Source organism: Schistocerca gregaria, chromosome 7 (assembly GCF_023897955.1).
Source record: "Schistocerca gregaria isolate iqSchGreg1 chromosome 7, iqSchGreg1.2, whole genome shotgun sequence".
NCBI classification, from domain to species: Eukaryota; Metazoa; Arthropoda; class Insecta; order Orthoptera; family Acrididae; genus Schistocerca; species Schistocerca gregaria.
Genome location: NC_064926.1, coordinates 279679518 through 279703581, shown reverse-complemented (window position 1 = coordinate 279703581; position 24064 = coordinate 279679518). Strand labels below are relative to the sequence as shown.

The 24064-nt window shown below is 40.3% G+C and overlaps 1 protein-coding gene across 6 annotated transcripts in view; it reads left to right on the top strand.

Annotated features, from left to right (window-relative positions):
* Nucleotides 1-20981, top strand: part of LOC126282052 (ATP-dependent translocase ABCB1-like) — a 150111-nt gene extending 129130 nt beyond the window's left edge. For all 6 annotated transcript variants that reach the window (XM_049981483.1, XM_049981487.1, XM_049981486.1 and 3 more), the window contains 4 exons: nt 2831-3025; nt 7053-7259; nt 11739-11885; nt 20272-20981. In XM_049981483.1, the coding sequence (XP_049837440.1) occupies nt 2831-3025; nt 7053-7259; nt 11739-11885; nt 20272-20472 (750 nt within the window). In that variant the 3' untranslated portion in view covers nt 20473-20981. The remainder of the gene's footprint in view (nt 1-2830; nt 3026-7052; nt 7260-11738; nt 11886-20271) is intronic.
* The last annotated feature ends 3083 nt before the right edge of the window (nt 20982-24064 follow it).

The following is a 24064-nucleotide window of genomic DNA, read 5'->3' as shown; positions in this document are numbered from 1 at the left end:
GTTGAAGTAGATGCAGCTTACAATAAATGCAGAGACGAAAGGCTTGCATAATTAGTACACTAAAAATACGCCTTTCTTTACTCAGCAGTCTGTATAAGGAGCAAAATTCTAAATTGTCACGACTATGCGTTTGTGATGGCCAAATTACTTCTTCCTGTACAATTGAGCAAAAATGTATTTTTTTCGTGCACTTATTAAAACGGGTGAAAGAAAATGGTGAGCAGGTTATTTTAAAAGGGCTATACTTGCTCATCGATCTTTCTCCAGTCCTAGTTGGCGCTCTGCCACTAATGACCTCTTCGTCAACTACTCATACGTCACTAATACTTGAATTACATTCCACTTGGCTGCATGAGGAGCTCCAGTTTTCTAGACAACCAGAAAACTTAGTTTTAAAATTAGGTTCAGTATCTTCTACCTGAATTTATATTAGCACCTTCTGTGTTGTTTTATTCATATGTTCTGCCATTAATACGTGATAATTTTCAGAACCACCAATAATAACTCTTCTCCTTTCTTCTGCACATAGAGAGAATCTTTAGATTGTGGCTAGGATGAACATCTTGCACGAAATGAAACAACATCTCCCCTTCCAGGAGATGAAAATAAAAGGAAAAATAAATTTCATTAACTTAAAATTTGCTCCATATCAAGATCAGTTCGCTGTTTTATATTATTTTCATCTCTCAGTGTTCATCTTACGTATATTTCCTCACTTCTATTGCTATTTCATCACTTTTCAGATAATAATCGCTGTAGGATGTATCACCTTTGCAGTTCACAGACGGCTACGAACTGCTCTCTCTGTCATCAGCTAAAGTATTGACTGACCTCTCATTCCACTGAGAGAACACAATCTGTAAAGGACATTATGTAGACACTGGAAGACATGTACATATAAATATTTTTCGTTACGCACATTACAAGCATATAAAATATTGTAAAATTCGGATTCTTTTCGGGAAAATAGGAAAGAAAAGTTAATTTCAAGCATCATGAGAGCAGAGCGGTAGCTTGTTATCACAGTTGTTTAACTTACACGACTGGTCATTTGCTTTGGGGAAGAGACCAAACAAAGAGGTCATCAATCCCATCGGATAAGGAAAGGATGGGAAGAGAATCCGCTGTGCCTTTTTAGAGGAATCGTTCCGGAATTTGTCCGAAGTCATTTAGGGAAATCATGGAAAACATAAATCATGGTGGCCGGTACGTGTTTGAACCGTCGTGCTCCCGAATTCGAGTCCAGTGCACCTACCCACTGCACCACTTCACTAGGTAACTACCATGTTGAAGAAGAAAGTAAGGAAGCAAACGAAAATTCACAGGAGTGTAAGATATGCAGAAACTGAACCGAGTCACTATTCTGTGCTCGTATTGGTATTTACATTAATATTCAATCTTTTAAGTATATATTAATTTTTTAAGTTTTTAAGTCTGTCAAACTATAATTGGTGTTAAGGACAAGGAGTATTGGTAGATTAGGTCAAATAATGTCTGTGACACCCCAAATGGTTTTTTTAACAGAAAACCTCATTATTATTCCGTGCAGGAGACTGTGTCTGATCACCTACATCTACATCTACATCTGCATCTACATTTATACTCCGCAAGCCACCAACGGTGTTTGGCGGAGGGCACTTTACGTACCACTGTCATTACCTCCCTTTCTTGTTCGAGTCGCGTATGGTTCGCGGGAAGAACGACTGCCGGAAAGCCTCCGTGCGCGCTCTAATCTCTCTTATTTTACATTCGTTATCTACTCGGGAGGTATAAGTAGGGGGAAGCAATACATTCAATACCTCATCCAGAAACGCACCATCTCGAAACCTGGACAGCAAGCTACAGCGCGATGCAGAGCGCCTGTCTTGCAGAGTATGCCACTTGAGTTTGCTAAATATCTCTATTACGCTATCACGAAAGACGCCACTCTTCTTTGGATCTTCTCTGGACTACATTTTCTAAGGACTCTCCCAATGAATCTCAACCTGCTACCCGCCTTACCACCAATTAATTTTATATAACCATTCCATTTCAAACCGTTCCGCACGCATACTCCGAGATGTTTTACAGAAGTAACTGCTACCAGTGTTTGTTCCGCTATCATATAATCATACAATAAAAGATCCTTCTTTCTATATATTCGCAATACATTACATTTGTCTATGTTAAGGGTCAGTTGCTACTCACTTCACCAAGTGCCTATCCGTTGCAGATCTTCCTGCATTTCACTGCAATTTTCTAATGCTGCAACTTGTCTGTTTACTACAGCATCCAGCATCATCCGCGAAATGCCGCATGGAACTTCCGACACTATCTACTACTTTATATATATATATATAGGCTCTTACTTTGTTTATCAGGCGACAGTGCGGAACTGTATTGAACACCCTCCGGAAGTCAAGGGAAATGCCGTCTACCTGGGAGCCTGTATCTAGAGCATCGAGTGTGCTTTGCCGTTGCAGTTGGAAAATATGAGTTGCGGTGTCAATGCTGCAAAGTACTTACTCTCTTACACGAAGGAATAACTTAACTTCACTATGGTACACAGTATTTCATTTTATTAAGGTTGTGAATGTAATACTAAATAAACTTAAGCTTGAAACAATTTTATCGATTTGAAGAATATTTCTTGAGGAGATCAGTTATGAATTCACAGAGAGCTTTGAACGATCCTCTCTGTCACCACCTATCACACTGATTGACAAATACATGTGCAATCTCGTAAACACTGTTAGGTACTAAATGAGAATCTGTGTTATTATTTGTAACTGTGTCAGTCTCTGGGCCTGGTTACTAGTAACATGATGTGAAAATTTGTCCCTGTCCACAGAAGAGCCAGGGCGAGGTGCAGTACTCTGACGTGCAGTTCGCATACCCGACGCGCGTCGGCAGCCTGGTGCTGCGCGGCCTGGACCTGGAGATCCGGCCCGGACAGACGGTCGCACTGGTGGGGCCTTCCGGCTGCGGCAAGTCCACCACCGTGCAGCTGCTGGAGAGGTTCTACGACCCCACCGCCGGCGTCGTGGTGAGTACGCGAATGTACCTCCTGCCGTCGCTACTGTGTTTGCTATCCTGTTATTCCACCAGGTGTCATTCCTATTGCGGCACAACCGGGCGTTTGTATTTCGTGTTGTAGCGGTGCCTAGACCACACGCTTAAGTCAAGGAACGTATGACGTATGTTGGAGGATATACAGTAGACTGAAAAACCTACATTTAAGGAAACTGTCCATTTAGAATATAATTTTAGTACATCCATATTTAAACTGGATGAAGGTAAGACACAGCTGATATGATTTATTATTAAAAATGAACTTTCTCCAGATGTACATAAGATTTTGTATTTACTTCGCTACTAGTTTCGACGTTGCGTCAACGCCATCTTCAGGCCCGTACATTTTGACGAAATCGGTTGTGTGTGGCTCAGTCTAGAAGTCCGCGGTTAAACCAACACTAGCTCCACATGGAAGGCGGGCACTAACTGTGACACTACTGGAGCACATGTTGGTCTTACCGCGGACTTCTAGACTGAGCTACACACAACCGATTTCATCAAAGTGTACCGGATTGAGGATGGCGTTGACGCAACGTCGAAACTAGTAGCGAAGTAAATATAAAATCTTATGTACAGCTGGAGGATTTTCACTTTTGATAGAAAATGAATATAGTTTGTTCAATGTTCCAAGGAATACATAGAGGGTCTGTATAAAACAAACAACCTTGAACATAATATTACGGCCGGTCGCGATGGCCGTGCAGTTATAGGCGCTTCAGTCCGGAACCGCGTGACTGCTACGGTCGCAGGTTCGAATCCTGCCTCGGGCAGGAGTTCTAAGTTCTAGGGGACTGATGACCTAAGATGTGAAGTCCCATAGTGCTCAGAGCCATTTGAACCATAATATTACGGAAAACGGAAAGGAATTGTATCAGAATAAAATAGGAGATATTATATTGTGAGATGAGTATAATGGATCTATGATGAAGTAGTAACTTAGCGTCTGTATGATAATGTAATGGAATTACATACTGTTTAATAAACGTTTGTAACTTAAAATAAAACTATCGAAACAAAAATGTCATGGTGAAGACGATATTCCCGTAGAACCATTGACGTCCTTGGAAGACTGACCCGTGACAAAACTGTTCCCCCTTCTAGCCGTGATATATCAGCCATGTAAAGTATCGTCGGAATTTCAAAAGAATTTGATAATTCCTATTCCAAAGAATCACGTGTGAATATTACCGAACCATCAGTTTACTACGTCATGGAAACAAAATACTGACTCATATTATTTACAAATGAATAGGAGGACTGGTAGAAGACGACCTTGGGAAAGAAATATTTGGTGTTCGGGGGAAAATTCTACCAGTCGAATGCCTACTGATTCTACGACATTGCGAATCGTTAAATATAGACCGAAGAAATGGAAATCTGCGTTTAAACCATTTTCTAATAAAGAGAAGATTTTGACAATGTTGACTGTAATACAAGGCCTGAAATTTTTAAGGCAGTCAGGATAAAATATATGGAGCGAGAAGTGTGTCTGCAATTTGTTCATAAACGAGACTGCAGTTATAAGAGTCGAAGAGCATGAAAGGGGAGCAGTAATTGGGAATGAAGTGAGACAGGACTGTAACGTCTTCTTAGTGTTGTTCAGCCTGTAGAGTGAACAGGCAGTAAAGGAAACCATTGAGAAATCTGGAAAGGCAGGGAAAACAAATAAAAATTTGCGACATTATAATTTTATCAGAGATGACAGAGAACTTCCAATGTTAGTTGAACCGAATGGGTGGTATCTTGAAATGTAGTTATAAGATGAATATCAACAGAAGTGAAACAAGAGTATTGGAAACTTGCTGAATTAAATAAGATAATGCGCAAAAAATTAAGTTAAGAAAAGAGACACTGAATGCTGTCCGTAACTTTTGCTACTAGGGCGGGAAGTGACTGATGCTCGCAAAAATAGAGAGGATATGAAGTTCAGACTGATAATAACATCCGTTTCATAAATAGAGAAATTTGTTAACATCGACAATAAAATTAATGTAGGAAGTCGTTCCCGAAGGCGAGCCTATTTATATGCAGAATAGCTTTGTACGAAACTAAAATGTTGCCGATAATCAGTTCGAACAAGAAGAGAATACAAGATTTTGAAATGTGATACTGCTGAAGCACTTAGGATATTACTTGAGCAGATCGAATAACTAAAGAAATGGTACTCAGTCAAACTGGGGGCAAAGGAAATTTATGGAACAAATTGTTTTAATTAAGGGATAAGTTGATGGGATAATCGTGAAGCACCAAGGCATCGTCAATTTCGTAATGAAAGGAAGATCAATGTGTAATATTTTTAGAGGAACACTGAGCTTCAATTTGATAGTAGGCTATAGTAATTATCCATAAATGAACAGGTTAGCCCAGGGTGGAGAGCTCCATCAGATCAATCATGGATTGAAGGCCACAATTACAGTGCAGCTGAAGCAATTGTTAAACTACTGTATATTAACAGTAACAGTCAATGACTGTCCAAGTGGCACGCACAATACAGACACAAAGTCCATACGTAATCAGCATCGCAACTGATTAGTCTTTGTGACCATGTCGACATTGGCTCTACGTGTATCTAAAGTCACAACGCAATCATTCACATACTTTTGCAGACGTTCAGTGTAAGTTGTGAACTATCAAAAGTTGATAAGAGCAAAGAAAAAGTATATACTTGGTTTTGCCGTTATTATATATTCCGAAATAATTATCTTCCCATTGAAGCCAGCTTTGTTTCGGGAAACATATATAATGGGAAACCCACGCTATGCAAACACGATATCAGTGCTTCGAATATTATAAACCATGTTAATTTAGTATTTCTACATTTTCAAAAAACTTTCGATTCAGTACAAGTTTGACGTTCTCTAAAGGAACCATGCTTAGGAAGAATACTCCTGAGGAATATGAAGCCAGTTTTATAACCGGATCCAAACCATCTAAATTGGCATTACGTAAACGTTATTCGTAATGGAGACAGAGAAGTAATACTTACTTTGAAGCTGAGGAGCGTAATAGGATGGTTGGTGGGCGTGGCATTCATTAACATCTTATTGGATATTGTTAGTTGAAATCCCAGGTTTTTTGTAGCGTAAATTCTACCCGATAGAAGTTGCAGTAGTATCTAGTTACACCTTTGTGTGGCGTAAGGAACGGCAACTGGCTTTAATGTAGAGCAATGCAAGGTAGGGTAGTTTACGAAACGTGAAAAGGAGGTGTCCTTTGGTGAAAGACTAGTGACAACTATAGTGATAGCACCATACATACATATGAGCTATGAGGTGGTACAAACAAATAGACTGAACTGTAGACATAGAAAATGGAAGACTAAGATTGATTGGTCGGGCACCAGTAAGGTGTAACACTTCTAAAAAACTAAAATAAAGTGAAACACGTAATACCTCAGAAATCAATACTTAATACGTCCTTAATTTATGGTATCCACAACCGTTCGTACAGAGAAGAGAAATGGAATGCATAAAAAGTAGAGCTGTGCAAATGGTAAGAAGTCTGGTTTGCTAAGAGGATAACGTAACATAAATGTTGAAAATTCATAACTTTCAAACACTTGACGAATGCGTATCTCTAGCGAAATAACTCACAAAAGTTCAGGAACTGTGTTCCACGCAGAAACATCATGTATTCTTCAAACTTTTGTATTCATTGGTCGCAGAGCATTTCAATTAAAATTCCATACAAAACACTTCACACAGAGTCGTCCTACATCTAATTATCTTCACGCTGCGCTTGTGAACGGAACGAAAAGAAAGGTTAACGCTACAATAAACTACGTGTAGCGTCTTCGATGCACCTCACAATTGTTCGTAAAGATTTACATGTACGCAACAAAATCTATTCTTATATTGAACACTGTTAATTTAAGGGTCTCCGCTGTCCCATCTCGGTTTTACTTTCATGTGAATTAACGACCAGTAACAATTATCCAAGTAACTGTAATTCGTAAGCATGGGTAATATTGATATAAGAGCGTGTTTTTCTGTTGACAGTCTGTGGACGGCCGAAACGTGTCCAAGGTAAAAATGGCGAACCTGCGGGATCAGATGGGCATCGTGTCACAGGAGCCGGTGCTGTTCGATAGGACCATCGCTGAGAACATCGCATATGGCGACAACGAGAGGCATGTTCCCATGGCCGAGATCATCGAAGCCGCCAAGAAGTCCAACATACACAACTTCATCTCCTCTCTGCCGCAGGTATGAGAAAACCGCACTGGTCACTGTTGTTGTGTAGGAAAACTTTGAGACCTGATACTGGGAGAAGAATTTACTCGTGCAGACATTTATAAGCATCTCTTCTGAGAATTGTAACCGAAATCAGAAATAAAAGTTAACAATTATTGTTGAATTGGAATCTTCCTGCATGGGGGAAAAAGATAAATCTAATGGTTGCGTATGAACTGTATCTATTAACAGAAGAGGAAACGTATACCGTCAGTTTTCACTAAAACTAAACCTGAACCGACGATAGAAATTATGCGTTTCAGTGAACGCCATTTAAATAAATGCAAAACTTCAATAATGATAATAACTCAATAAATCTTATATTCTTACTAAAAAAAACAGAAATAGCCAAAAAAGAATATTGGTTCAGAGAGAGACATATATGAAAAAGAAATGACTGGTCTAGATAAAACTTAAAAGATAAAGAACTATAAACTGTCGACTTAATTGACACCACAAAATAGTTTTTGATGCGATATCCTATTTACATAAGTAAGAAACTGTGGTACGTGAGAATATTACAGAAGTGTTGATATTCAGTAAAACATTTTCCAGTATTTGTTTTCGGATTGTTAATGGTTACATTTGTAATTTTATTTCTACCGTACTTGAGTAGCAGCTAGCCTCTGTACATTGAACAAAGTAATTTGGTTGGTAGAATGTGATGTGAATATCTTCGTGCAATCAGACCTTAGTTACCACAAATGATTTGTGTTTTTCTCTGCATTCATGAATACTGTTAGCCACGTAATGTGAATGTGTAATAACCATCACAGTGTGTACGATTAATTGGAAAAATATAGTGGAGACAGCAAAACCGACAGGCCGGTCGTTAAAAGAATCGTATCTGACGACTGACTTTTGTTCACTCTAACATATTCTTAGCTAGTTTATTTTTAAATCAGCCGAGACAATAAGTCTAGTTTCTCGAAATACATTCTGGTTAGTACCGTGTCCGCTGTTTACTCAAACCTATCTCCATTTTATAATAAATCATTGTGTTACAATTATATAGAACGTCTTGACACTGTGGGTCACCTTTACATTTTATGCAAGCCATGATCGACCAGGCACTGGATTAGGGTAGATCACCGTAATACTGTGACAAATGGAACTGGCCATTTCTTCCACTTGTTCTTCGCGACTCTTATGTCCGTTATTTAGATTACTTGACAACATTGCTTTCTTTGCTACCATTAATGCTGTATGAACTAAACGTCTCCGCCACCTCGTTTTGCCTGTACTACCCAGTTGTTCCTTGTTTTCCGGCAGTCCGCTACGACGTATATACGCTGTGCCATTTTAGCTTTTTCCTCTGCGTTTTCACTACAGTTCCGTAAGTTCCTTTACTTTGTCTGTTACTGAATATATAAATGCGTGGTGTCTGTTCTTTCGGACCTATTTGAAAAGATACAAACCATGTAGTCATCTAATATATACGCCTCGATGGGCAATGAATCCACAACCTTCACTGATGCACGTTTATGTTCGACCTCCAGCGGGAATCAAAATTGAGCGTTCATGAAGGGGGTTGCGGAAAGGTGGCAGTAGGTGGAAATGTCGATCAGCTGGGCAGCGTATCGAGATAGTTCGCCATTGTCCGCCATTGTCCGCCATTGTCTAGAAAGCAAAAGGCCACGGGTTCGAGTCCCGGTCCTGCAGGCATTTTCAATCATCGCCTCATCGCCGTTGAATTCACATAAAGTCCCGATGCAGCTGATCTGAACACACACTTCAATTTCCTTTCCTTTCCTCCCCCCCTTTCCCCTCCAATTACAGTTTCTGTAATGTTGCTAAGTAATTGTACAAGGTAAAAATGGTAGTAATTACACTCCTGGAAATTGAAATAAGAACACCGTGAATTCAGTATCCCAGGAAGGGGAAACTTTATTGATACATTACTGGGGTCAGATACATCACATGATCATACTGACAGAACCACAGGCACATAGACACAGGCAACAAAGCATGCACAATGTCGGCACTAGTACAGTGTATAACCACCTTTCGCAGCAGTGCAGGCTGCTATTCTCCCATGGAGACGATCGTAGAGATGCTGGATGTAGTCCTGTGGGACGGCTTGCCATGCCATTTCCACCTGGCGCCTCAGCTCGACCAGCGTTCGTGCTGGACGTGCAGACCGCGTGAGACGACGCTTCATCCAGTCCCAAACATGCTCAATGGGGGACATCCGGAGATCTTGCTGGCCAGGGTAGTTGACTTACACCTTCTAGAGCACGTTGGGTGGCATGGGACGTGCATTGTCCTGTTGGAACAACAAGTTCCCTTGCCGGTCTAGGAATGATAGAACGATGGGTTCGATGACGGTTTGGATGTACCGTGCACTATTCAGTGTCCCCTCGACGATCACCAGAGGTGTACGGACAATGTAGGAAATCGCTCCCCACACCATGATGCCGGGTGTTGGCCTTGTGTGCCTCGGTCGTATGCAGTCCTGATTGTGGCGCTCACCTGCACGGCGCCGAACACGCATACGACCATCATTGGCACCAAGGCAGAAGCGACTCTCATCGCTGAAGAGGACACGTCTCCATTCGTCCCTCCATTCACGCCTGTCGCGACACCACTGGAGGCGGGCTGCACGATGTGGCCTAACGGTGTGCGGGACCGTAGCCCAGCTTCATGGAGACGGTTGCGAATGGTCCTCGCCGATACCCCAGGAGCAACAGTGTCCCTAATTTGCTGGGAAGTGGCGGTGCGGTCCCCTACGGCACTGCGTAGGGTCCTACGGTCTTGGCGAGCCTCCGTGCGTTGCTGCGGTCCGGTCCCAGGTCGACGGGCACGTGCACTTTCCGCCGACCACTGGCGACAACATCGATGTACTGTGGAGACCTCACGCCCCACGTGTTGAGCAATTCGGCGGTACGTCCACCCGGCCTCCCGCATGCCCACTATACGCTCTCGCTCAAAGTCCGTCAACTGCACATACGGTTCACGTCCACGCTGTCGCGGCATGCTACCAGTGTTAAAGACTGCGATGGAGCTCCGTATGCCACGGCAAACTGGCTGACACTGACGGCGGCGGTGCACAAATGCTGCGCAGCTAGCGCCATTCGACGGCCAACACCGCGGTTCCTGGTGTGTCCGCTGTGCCGTGCGTGTGATCATTGCTTGTACAGCCCTCTCGCAGTGTCCGGAGCAAGTATGGTGGGTCTGACACACCGGTGTCAATGTGTTCTTTTTTCCATTTCCAGGAGTGTATATTCCCTTCGCCCTTCGTAACGCAAATCTGTCTAGTGAAATTGATGGTATAAACATTAGGCCGTAGTATAAGGCTGATTTCTGTGCTAGAGAGTTCATCAGCATCCATAAACACTCAAGTAGCAGTTTAAATCTTACACAAGCTCAGCAAAATGAACAGTTTATATGTATCCAAACAGCAGACGCACCGCGACGTCATGAGATCTCTGCCGAAGATCGCACAGTCGCGACCAGTTGTTGCGCAGCATGTAAGGTGGAAGAGTTGCCGCCGTTTGCTAACGCACACATTTTGTCTAAGTAAGAGATAGGTTCGTTCCAGGAGTGGATGCTAGGAATAGGTGCGTGCTGAGACAGAGAGAAAAATAATGATAAGCACACCGCCCGCCACTGTGGCCGCTCGGTTCTAGGCGCTTCAGTCCGAAACCGCGCGACTACTACAGTCAGTCGCAGGTTCGAATCCTGCCTTGGGTATGAATGTGTGTGATGTCCTTAGGTTGGTTAGGTTTAAGTAGTTCTATGTTCTAGGGCACTGATGACCTCAGATGTTAAGTCCCATAGTGCTCAGAGCCATTTGAACTATTTGATAAGCACACCTTATATGTTATTAACTTTGATCTCCTCAACTTCCGTTCAGAAAGTGCATTTGTATACCAGTAGTTCCTTCACATACGCAACTTCGACGTAGGTAATATACAGAGAGGTGTGACTAAATATTAGGCTTCGAATGCATGCAGTGAACTCCGCTATCCGTCTGTGCTGGCGTGGGTGTGGCATCCTTTTACGTGGCCTCGGTAGAGGCACATAAGTTACTGCCAACCTCTTGACGCTGAATGACTTGCGTGTTGTCGGCAGTGTAAGACAACATACTCAATCTCTCTTCTAATTAGTTAAGATTGGTACTGCGCTTTCGAATTTCTATGTCCTTTCTGTACTCCCTAGCATAGTAATCGTTGTATCGTGATAAAACCACTATATCGAGTAACAAATTTGGTGGTTCCCCGATCCCTGTACGTTATCTGATACTGCTTTCTGAAAATTTATAATTTCCAATTATGTCTCCTGCATCAGGAAACGTTAGACACGGAGGTGAGTATGTTTGCTTTTTCTACTTTCATCCGACAGTTATAGATATTGCAGGGTACTTGTGTCAGTAATGTGAGCGGTTGACCACTAAGCTGAAAGCCATGTGTGGCCACACTGTTGTTGCTAGCGATCGCTGTCTGTCCACAGGGCTACGAAACCCGCATGGGGGAGAAGGGCACGCAGTTGTCCGGAGGGCAGAAACAGCGCGTGGCCATCGCGAGGGCGCTCGTCCGCAACCCAAGGATCCTGCTGCTCGACGAGGCCACTTCGGCCCTCGATGCTGAGAGCGAGAAGGTGAGTGACGCTGGTATCTGCTTAGCTGATTATCTCAACGCTACACCTGTCGTATCAGGGCAGCATTTAGCCTTAAGGCAGTGCATTCCACCATTGATTACAGCCTCTCGGCATTACTACAGGCGACAAGAAAAGTACTCCTCTTTGCCTGAATAATTAAATTACACATGCAAGCGATTCGATGATCATTGCTGAAGTGCTCTTATTGCGTGGTAAATTGTATATTTCTTCAATGAGTGACATAATTTTTAACTTCTTTACTTAAGTTTTCTCTCGCATTGTTTAACGTGCTCGACATATCTTTTTCGTTGCACTAAATTCACGTTACCGCTGTAAGCTCCTTTTAGTAGTTGGTACTTTATTCGGCACTAGGTTTGGTGGGAAGCTACATTTTCAAGTCGGTGTTAACATACAGTATAATCAATACAGCTTGGTAGGATATGTTAACAAGCAAAATGTCGTATCGAAGAATAGTGTTAACTCGAATAAGACGCATTACGTGTCAACCTATCCTACCAAGATGTTTTTATTATAATTCATATTTAAATAGACTTTAAATAACTATTTCCCACCGAAACTAGTCACCAATTACGTGTTACTCACCAAAAGCAGATTATGGTGGTAAAGGAGAGCACTTAAACAATATTTTACGAATAAAACATTCTTCATTACTAAGTAAAATATTTTTACCGGTTACGATATTTCGGCATGTGTCATCATCAGATAAGAGTAATTAACATGGATGGAAGATGAAGAGTGACACGGTCTTGTTATGTAACATCAGAATCCTAAACTTTTAATAGTTTCAAAATATTTTAGAAGGTCTAGTCACCAAAACTTTTTAACATGCGAGACAAGGTTCAACATAATAAATTAAAATCTATACCTACTCAGGGCTTAAGTTAATAACCAGTTCAAAAATTATACACAGATGTACCTTCTAGTTGACTGGTGGCGTTAGTATGTAGAGCGTCTCCTTAAAAATATTGCTTTCATTTTATTATCATTCCATTTTCTCCTTACACTACTAATTATAAAGAGACGGACACATCTTCCAAATATATACAGTCAAATTATAAAACATGTTTTATGTGAGTATGAAAGCACACTTATGACATTAACGTTTTAGATGGAGTTCACCTCAACTGGTAAAAATTGGTCTGAGCACAAAATAATATCCTGAAATTATTCATAAAGGATGTGGACCCATTCTGCACGAAACAAATTAACATCTGTGTAACATTTACATGAAACTCCAGTATTAAATACATGTAGCATTAAGAGAAGGTTGTGATTATAAAGCAGTATTTGCTGCTATAATTATACATGTCTAAATCGCAAAAACGGTGTCTTATGAACTAATATTTCATCAGTCAACACAATAAAATTCGTAGACTCATATAACACAGCTCTATTTGCGTTTATACACTGAGAGAGGTCACTGAAATATGACAGAAAGTTACTTGTTCTATTTTGTTTATTCTTCTTCATCATAATTCATCCCCGTTACGGTGGCAGGAAGGCAACGGCAAACGACCTACATTGGGACCTTGGCTAGTACGGTGGTGCAGGTCTCCCGCATCGTTCCCCTACACGCTGTCAAGAAGCATGAGACGTCATTCCATTTCCATATTCTTTCCACGTATAACCAAATAGATTTTAAGTAAATTGTTGCTATTCCTGATAATCCTCGTGGTTAAATAACATTCCATATCACGTGTCATTGGAAACGCAATAAAGACAATGAAAGCAGCAGTGTATTAAGATCGTGATGCTGCCAATATTAATGACAGAAATATTATTGTGAATTCTGATAGGCAAAGTTCATTGTGACAGCATTCTTGACAGTGGCGAAAGATACAAAAACATTTAAATTTGTAATGAGTTAGGGTGCTGTACAGTACTAAATAGTTGTAATATAACATACATTTCCAGATGAACGATGCAACTGTTAATTCCCCCCCCCCCCCCCCTAATGAACCATGGACATTGCAGTTGGTGGGTGGGCTTGCTTGCCTGAGCGCCAAAGACAGCCGTACTGTAGGTGCAACCACAACGGAGGAGTTTCTGTTGAGAGGCCAGGCAAACGTGTGGTTTCTGAATAGGGGCTGCAGCCTTTTAAGTAGTTGAAGGGGCAAGAGCCTGAATAATTGACTGATCTGGCCTTGTAACATTAACAAAAACTGCCTTGCTGAGATGGTACTGTGAACGGCAGAAAGCAAGTGGAAACTACGTCAGTAATTTTTCCCCAGGACATGCAGCTGTACTGTATGGTTAAATGATGATGTCGTCCTCTTGGGTAAAATATTTCAGCGATAAAATAGTCCCCCATTCGGATCTCCGGTGGGAAAGAACTCAGGAGGACATGGTTACCAGGAGAAACGAAACTTTCGGTCTGCGGATCGGAGCGTGGAATGTCAGATCCCTTAGTCGTGCAAGTAGATTAGAAAATTTAAAAAGGGAAATGGATAGGTTAAATTTAGGTAGAGAGGAAATTACCGAAGTTCTGTGGCAGGAGCGACAAGTCGTCTGGTCAGGTGAATACAGGGTTATAGCTACAAAATCAAATAGAGTTAATGCAGGAGTATCTCTAATAACAAATTAAAGAATATGTGCGTGGGTAAGCTACTGCGAACAGCATAAGGAAGCTATTACTGTAGCAAAGATAGACAAGAACCCCACACTTAATACAGTCGTACAATTTTATATGCCAACTACCTCCGCATACGTGGAAGAAGCATGACGACACTGGAAGGTTTCTGATGGATTATACAATGGTTAGATAGAGATTTAGGAATCATGTTTTAAATTGTAAGAAATTTCCAGGGGCAGATGTGGACTCCGACCAAAATCTATTGGTTACGAATTTCGGATTATAACTGAACCATGAACCATGGACCTTGCCGTTGGTGGGGAGGCTTGCGTGCCTCAGCGATACAGATGGCCGTACCGTAGGTGCAACCACAACGGAGGGGTATCTGTTGAGAGGCCAGACAAACGTGTGGTTCCTGAAGAGGGGTAGCAGCCTTTTCAGTAGTTGCAGGGGCAACAGTCTGGATGATTGACTGATCTGGCCTTGCAACATTAACCAAAACGGCCTTGCTGTGCTGGTACTGCGAACGGCTGAAAGCAAGGGGAAACTACAGCCGCAAATTATCCCGAGGACATGCAGCTTTACTGTATGATTAAATGATGATGGCATCCTCTTGGGTAAAATATTCCGGAGGTAAAATATTCCCCCAATCGGATCTCCGGGCGGGGACTACTTAGGAGGATGTCGTTATCAGGAGAAAGAAAACTGGCATTCTACGGATCGGAGCGTGGAATGTCAGATCCCTTAATCGGGCAGGTAGGTTAGAAAATTTAAAAAGGGAAATGGATAGGTTAAAGTTAGATATAGTGGGAATTAGTGAGGTTCGGTGGCAGGAGGAACAAGACTTCTGGTCAGGTGACTACAGGGTTATAAACACAAAATCAAATAGGGGTAATGCAGGAGTAGGTTTAATAATGAATAGGAAAATAGGAATGCGGGTAAGCTACTACAAACAGCATAGTGAACGCATTATTGTGGCCAAGATAGATACGAAACCCACACCTACTACAGTATTACAAGTTTATATGCCAACTAGCTCTGCAGATGATGAAGAAATTGAAGAAATGTACGATGAAATAAAAGAAATTATTCAGATAGTGAAGGGAGACGAAAATTTAATAGTAATGGGTGACTGGAATTCGAGTGTAGGAAAAGGGAGAGAAGGAAACATAGTAGGTGAATATGGATTGGGGCTAAGAAATGAAAGAGGAAGCCGCCTAGTAGAATTTTGCACAGAGCACAACTTAATCATAGCTAACACTTGGTTTAAGAATCATGAAAGAAGGTTGTATACGTGGAAGAACCCTGGAGATACTAAAAGGTATCAGATAGATTATATAATGGAAAGACAGAGATTTAGGAACCAGGTTTTAAGTTGTAAGACATTTCCAGGGGCAGATGTGGACTCTGACCACAATCTATTGGTTATGACCTGTAGATTAAAACTGAAGAAACTGCAAAAATGTGAGAAATTAAGGAGATGGGACCTGGATAAACTGAAAGAACCAGAGGTTGTACAGAGTTTCAGAGACAGCATAAGGGAACAATTGACAGGAATGGGGGAAAGAAATACAGTAGAAGAAGAGTGGGTAGCTCTGAGGGATGTAGTAGTGAAGGCAGCAGAGGATAAAGTAGGTACAAAGACGAGGGCTGCTAGAAATCCTTGGGTAACAGAAGAAATATTGAATTTAATTGATGAAAGGAGAAAATATAAAAATGCAGTAAATGAAACAGGCAAAAAGGAATACAAACGTCTCAAAAATGAGATCGACAGGAAGTGCAAAATGGCTAAACAGGGATGGCTAGAGGACAAATGTAAGGATGTAGAAGCTTATCTCACTAGGGGTAAGATAGATACTGCCTACAGGAAAATTAAAGAGACCTTTGGAGAGAAGAGAACCACGTGTATGAATATCAAGAGCTCAGATGGCAGCCCAGTTCTAAGCAAAGAAGGGAAGGCAGAAAGGTGGAAGGAGTATATAGAAGGCTTATACAAGGGCGATGTACTTGTGGACAATATTATGGAAATAGAAGAGGATGTAGATGAAGACGAAATGGGAGATACGATACTGCGTGAAGAGTTTGACAGAGCACTGAAAGACGTGAGTCGAAACAAGGCCCCCGGAGTAGACAACATTCCATTAGAACTACTGACGGCCTTGGGAGAGCCAGTCACTACAAAACTCTACCAGCTGGTGAGCAAGATGTATGAGACAGGCGAAATACCCTCAGACTTCAAGAAGAATATAATAATTCCAATCCCAAAGAAATCAGGTGCTGACAGATATGAAAATTACCGAACCATCAGTTTAATAAGCCACGGCTGCAAAATACTAACGCGAATTCTTTACAGACGAATGGAAAAACTGGTAGATGCAGACCTTGGGGAGGATCAGTTTGGATTCCGTCGAAATGTTGGAACACGTGAGGCAATACTGACCTTACGACTTATCTTAGAAGAAAGATTAAGAAAAGGCAAACCTACGTTTCTAGCATTTGTAGACTTAGAGAAAGCTTTTGACAATGTTGACTGGAATACTCTTTTTCAAATTCTAAAGGTGGCAGGGGTAAAATACAGGGAGCGAAAGGCTCTTTATAATTTGTACAGAAACCAGATGGCAGTAATAAGAGTCGAGGGGCACGAAAGGGAAGCAGTGGTTGGGAAAGGAGTGAGACAGGGTTGTAGCCTCTCCCCGATGTTATTCAATCTGTATATTGAGCAAGCAGTAAAGGAAACAAAAGAAAAATTTGGAGTAGGTATTAAAATTCATGGAGACGAAGTAAAAACTTTGAGGTTCGCCGATGACATTGTAATTCTGTCAGAGACGGCAAAGGACTTGGAAGAGCAGTTGAACGGAATGGACAGTGTCTTGAAAGGAGGATATAAGATGAACATTAACAAAAGCAAAACGAGGATAATGGAATGTAGTCAAATTAAATCGGGTGATGCTGAGGGAATTAGATTAGGAAATGAGACACTTAAAGTAGTAAAGGAGTTTTGCTATTTAGGAAGTAAAATAACTGATGATGGTCGAAGTAGAGAGGATATAAAATGTAGACTGGCAATGGCAAGGAAAGCGTTTCTGAAGAAGAGAAATTTGTTAACATCGAATATAGATTTATGTATCAGGAAGTCGTTTCTGAAAGTATTTGTTTGGAGTGTAGCCATGTATGGAAGTGAAACATGGACGATAACTAGTTTGGACAAGAAGAGAATAGAAGCTTTCGAAATGTGGTGCTACAGAAGAATACTGAAGATAAGGTGGATAGATCACGTAACTAATGAGGAGGTATTGAATAGGATTGGGGAGAAGAGAAGTTTGTGGCACAACTTGACTAGAAGAAGGGATCGGTTGGTAGGACATGTTTTGAGGCATCAAGGGATCACAAACTTAGCATTGGAGGGCAGCGTGGAGGGTAAAAATCGTAGAGGGAGACCGAGAGATGAGTACACTAAGCAGATTCAGAAGGATGTAGGTTGCAGTAGGTACTGGGAGATGAAGCAGCTTGCACAGGATAGAGTAGCATGGAGAGCTGCATCAAACCAGTCTCAGGACTGAAGACAACAACAACAACAACTGAAGAAACTCCAAACAGGTGCGAAAGTAAAGAGATTAGACCTGGAATTGGATAAACTGAAAGAACCAGAGGTTGTAGATAATTTAAGAGAGAGAGTTAGGGAACGATTGACAAGAACGGAGGAAAGAAATACAGTAGAAGAAGAATGGTTAGATTTGAGAGATGAAATAGTGAAGACAGCAGAGGACGAAGTAGGTAAAAAGACAAGGGCTGGTAGTAATCCTTGAGTAAAAGAAGATATATTGAATTTAATTAATGAAAAGAGAAAATATAAAAATGCTTTAAATGAAGCAGGGAAAAAGGAATGCAAACATCTCCAAAATAAGATCGACAGGAAGCGCAAACCGGCTAAGTAGGGATGGCTAGAGGACCAATTTAAAGATGGTGAGGCATATATCACTAGGGGTAAGATAGATACTGCCAACAGAAAACTTAAAGAGATCTTTGGAGGAAATAGAACCACATGTATCAATATCAAGAACTCAGATGGAAAAACAATTCTAAGCAAAGAAGGGATAGCAGAAAGGTGAAAGGGGTATGTAGAGCGTCTATAGAAAACTATCAGTATCATAAGTCATAGCTGCAGAATACTAATACGAATCTGTAAAGACGAATGGAAAAACTGATAGAAACAGACCTCGGGGAAAATCAGATTCAATTCCGTAGAAATGTTGGATAATGTGAGGCAATACTGACCCTACGACTTATCTTAGAAAATAGATTAATGTTTCTAGCATTTGTAGACCTTGAGAATGCTTTTGACAATGTTTACTGGAATACTCTCTTTCAAACATTGAAGGTGGCAGGCGTAAAGTACAGGGAGTGGAAGACCATTTACAATTTTTACAAGAACCAGATAGCAGTTATAAGACTCGGGGGGCTTGAAAGGGAAGCAGTGGTTGGGAAGAAACTGGGAGAGGGTTGTAGCCTGTCCTCGATGTTATTCAATCTGTATATTCAGCGAGCAGTAAAAGAAACAAGAGAAAAATTTGGAGTACGAAGTATAATCCATGGAGAAGAAATAAAGTCTTTCAGGTTTGCCAATGGCTTTAATTCTGACAGAAACTGCCAAGGACCTGGAAGAGCAGTCGAATGGAATGCACAGTGCTTGAAAGGAGAATATAGGAGGAACATCGACAAAAGCAAAACGACGATAAAGGAATGTAGCCTAATTAAATCAGAGATACTGAGGGAATTGGATTAGGAAATGAGACACAAAGTAGTAGATGAGTTTTGCTATTTGGGGAACCAAATAACTGATGATGGTCGACGTAGAGAGGATATAAAATGTAGACTACCAATGGCAACGAGAATGTTTCTTAAGAAGGGAAATTTGTTAACATAGATTATAGACTTAAGTGTCAGGAAGTCTTTTCTGAAAGTATATAAAAAGAGTGTAGCCATGTATGGATTTGAAACATGGATCATAAATAGTTTAGACAAGAAGAGGATAGAAGCTTTCGAAATGTGATGCTACAGAAGAATCCTGAAGATTAGATGGGTAGATCATGTAACTGATGAGGAGGTACTGAACAGAATTGGGGAGAACAGGAATTTGTGGCACAAATTGACTAGAAGAAACGATCGATTGGTAGGACATGTTGTGAGGCAGCAAGGGATCACAAATTTAGTACTGGAGGGCAGCGTGAAGGGTAAAAATCGTACAAGAAGACGAAGAGATGTATACACTAAACAGACTCAAAGTGATGTGGGTTGCAGTAGTTACTTGGAGATGAAGAAGTTTGAACGGGATGGAGTAGTATGGAGAGCTGCATCAAACCAGTTTTTGGACTGAAATTCACAACAGCGGCCACATCAGCTGTTGCAAATATAATAAGAATCAGTTTCATCAGGAAATCACTGCTTACTTCCATAACCACATTCTTCTTAGTCTATCGGCATTTTTTCAAATCAGAATTTTCAGTGTGTTTGAATCTTAAACGTTACGCCTATGTTTTCACTTAGAATTGTCCGGAATTATCTTTGTACACGTAATGTAACTTTGTACTTTCCTTTCGAGCAAAAAGAAAGAGAAATATGCATTGTGTTCTTTCGACATCCAAACATAACCACTAAGTTTGATCAATATCGTTAATTTACACTTTTGTTTGTACATTTATGAGTGGAATCAAGCTCTGGACCAATGTGTTTATCTTCATTTGCTACGTGGACCATAATTTGTAGATTACAAGTGTCGATCTTCTGGCGTAACAGGTGGTGCAAGAGGCGCTGGACAAGGCGAAGGAAGGGCGCACGTGCATCACGATCGCGCATCGGCTGACGACCATCCAAGATGCTGACGTCATCTGCGTCATCAATGAAGGTCGTGTGGCTGAGTTGGGCAAACATTCCGAGCTGCTACAGCGGCGAGGCATCTACCACAAACTGCACAGCCTGCAAGGAGGGCGGCGGTAGCCCCATGGGCCATCACGTCCCAGTCCGCTAACCCAGTGACAGCTGACAAGGAAGTTGGCCAAGAAGCCGTTCACTCCTCGGTCCTCTTCCAGATAACAGGAAACATCTGTTAATTCGTGTCGATACATTGCAATACATCCACTTCCACACACCAACGTAATTTTCCCCTGACCCACTATCATTCTACTTTGCCATTAATACGCACACGGATAAAATGTTCCTCTCTATTAATTTTTCACTTTGTGTAGTCTGCCACCACCTTCTGCCATTTATCCAAACGTATTTGAATCTTTCACACATATGTAGTAGTGGGACGTTATACAGTTATGCATTCAGTGAGGGCAGTTTTTTCCATATTTCTCATCATGTACTGCATGTGGTGATATTGTGCCAAGTGTTTTCTCGAAATGACTTTCCTGTTATTTATTTATCTGATATTTATTGTATTATTTGATAACTATGTTTTTGTGTACCAATTTTTGTACAAATAAAATATTTATTGGAGTACAGTGGCTATATTTAATTCCTTATATTTACAAAATACACCTTGCCACTTCATCCAATATACGTAATAATCGACTGTGATTATGTGTATTTGACTTGTCACAAACGATATGGAAAAGCGTATATGTAATACTAAAATATAAACTGAAAAATCTGGACTTATGAAGACTGAGAGCAAAAATTGTTAATTATAAAGATCAAGATCGATTTTTTGGTTGAACCTATCATTAAGTAAAGTTCTATTTTAGTGAAATTACAATTACAGACTAACATACATAGGTCACCTATCATATAGCAGCCAATTTATTTCGGAGAACATATGGTTACAGTCACACGTGAGTTCAGAAAACAATCGCAGCAACCCATTTCTTGACGAGACGCTAGAAAAACAAGATCAGAACGTTTGAAGACAGATAAATTCGCTTTAGTATCAAAAGTTTGGAACTAATTTATTCAAAATTGCCATTTGACCAACATTTTAGGTGACAATAAATCTGACTGTTAATGAACAGCATTTTCCAAGGAAAACAAGCTATCCATTCTTACAGGATATGCCAAACGAACCAGATAAATTTGGTATAAAATTTTGTGTGCATGTCTACGTTGACTCAAAGTTTCTGTGTAACGATTTCCCTTATTTAGGAAAAGACGACCACAGATCATGTCACGAGACTCTTTCTGAAAGTGTAGTAATGAACGTGATGGAGCCGTTTCAAAAGAAGGGGAGAAACGTGACTACAGACAATTTTTTACAGCAGTGAAACTGGGTGAGAGGTTGAGAATGTATGGTACTAGCATTGTTGGAACAATCGTACAATCAAGAAGAGGAATCCCTAATGCTATGAAGGCAATGAAGGCTAATCTTTACGACTCAAATCTCTTAAAACATGCCAGTGGCGCTCTTACCTTATAGCACAAGAATGTGCTTCTGTGTAGTACTTTGCATTCAAAAGTTGAACTTCAAACTGGTACAAAATAACAGAAATAGTAGATTTCTCCAACAATAAATGTATGGTGTTGATGTTGTGGATCAAATGACAAGAAAACACATTGTTTGAGCTGGTACGCATAGATGTCCAGTTCATGTATTTTATAATACTCTTGAATTGGCAGCTATCAATTCATGGATCATATTCAAGAAAGTAACAGGGATGAAGATCACTCATCGAAATTATATCCTGAAGCTCACAGAGGAGTTTCGTATGGGACACATGCCTCGAAGGGTAAGTTGGTGAAAACGGAAGCTGAATCTGGGAACTCCGTGGAAGGTAATAAAATAAGGAGACAATGTCAAATGAAGAAGTGTAGGAATAAGACAAGTTCTATATGCCAAAAGTGCAAACGGCGAGTGACATAACCATGGACGTGATGTGTAGTTCCTACTGCAGAAGGTATGTAATTCACATCACTGAGTGCAAGTAAACTGAAGAAAAAGTCAGGCAGTCTTTTACAAATGTGTTGTGGTATGTGGATTGGGCAAACAGATTTCATGACCATAAGTGCACTACATAAGATATCACAGTAATTAATTTTGTAATAATGTGTAGACAATAAATACATCAGCTTCATTACCAAAAGTATTTGAAATAAGAAATGTGTTCGTTAATCAGATAAAACGTTTCTAAAACTCATTCTTGTTTGTAATAAATGAAAAATTTGCCTATTAAATTATAGAAAAATTAAATAATTCATTTTAATTTAGATGTATTAACCTAAATTTTACATTTTAAACTTCGATAATGAGAACGAAAGTAATAATTTTCATGTAGCAGTCAAACTAACTGCATTGCCAGTTCAAGGTATACAGTAGTTTCTGGCAGTTCTAGTGTTAACTTAAAGTTCATACTCAAAATTTTATAGCAGTTTAATGTAATGATAAACCAAATTAAAACTGCGAGCATTATAGTAGTACGTCTAATGGTAAAAATGACATTCCATAAACTCACTACAATCGTCACTATTAGGAATTTCCTTAGAAAAACTTCTCCAAACACTTGAAATTCACTCTCCAAATCACCTCGTTTAAACGTTAATAGCTACAAAGCGATTGCAAAATCCCATGACAAATTGGGAATAGGACAGTCAAGACATTTACAAATGAAATTTACCACAACTATATAAAATTAAGTAATATGCAGGAATAGAAATAAAATTAGCTATAATTGGTCAGAATCAATTGTTTCAATAGTTTTGATGGTGTTACCTCCGAAATTTGGTACATATTGTTGTTGCTCAAAATCTGGTTAATAGTTACCATTAACTGACAACAATATGAACAGTATTAACTACATTTATTCTTCACAACGTGGTATTGACAATATAGCATAGCACAACAGATTAAAATAACCAAAAGGAGTTGCTGTACACATACACATCTGTATGTGCTGTACCAGCGCATCTCACACGTTTGCGTTGTTATCAGAGACAGTCCAAAATATTCGTTTTCTACCACTCAGAAGATATCAGTGACTCAGGATTACACTAAGTCTTTGACACTGCCAGAGTGCCAGCTAAACACATGTGGCAAAATCGTTTTTAGCTTTTTCAGATAATATTTCATTTATAACAAATAGATTTCCCATATTTAGCCTGTAGTGTTTACAGAAAAGAAAAATTGATGATACGTAAATACATTTAAAAATATTACATTAATGAAGTACAATAAAATGTAATATTCCAAAAGCAAGGATGTGTTATGGTGACGTATAATGTGTTCTAGTTATTCTAGACTCAAAAGTTTCGTGCAGCATTCTATTTACAGGGTGAATCACGCAGTAAATTGTAACAGTAATTAACACGGTATAGCGGGATGAACAGGAAGGAACAATTCGCACTGATAAAAGTGGGAAGAGCCAAAACTAGATTCGATGGTTAAAATGAATTATGCGCCAAATATTTATATTGATAAAGGGAATGAATAATCTATGAAGGAAAGAGTGAATATTAGTCGACATGGGCTCCAATTGTTAGTAAATGTATAAATCTACGAAAGATTATGAAATAAATATTTTCTGACATTATGGAAGGCACTATTGGATTGAGACGACAAACGCTGATAGAGGTTTTTACCTCTCTTCTATGTGCGTGA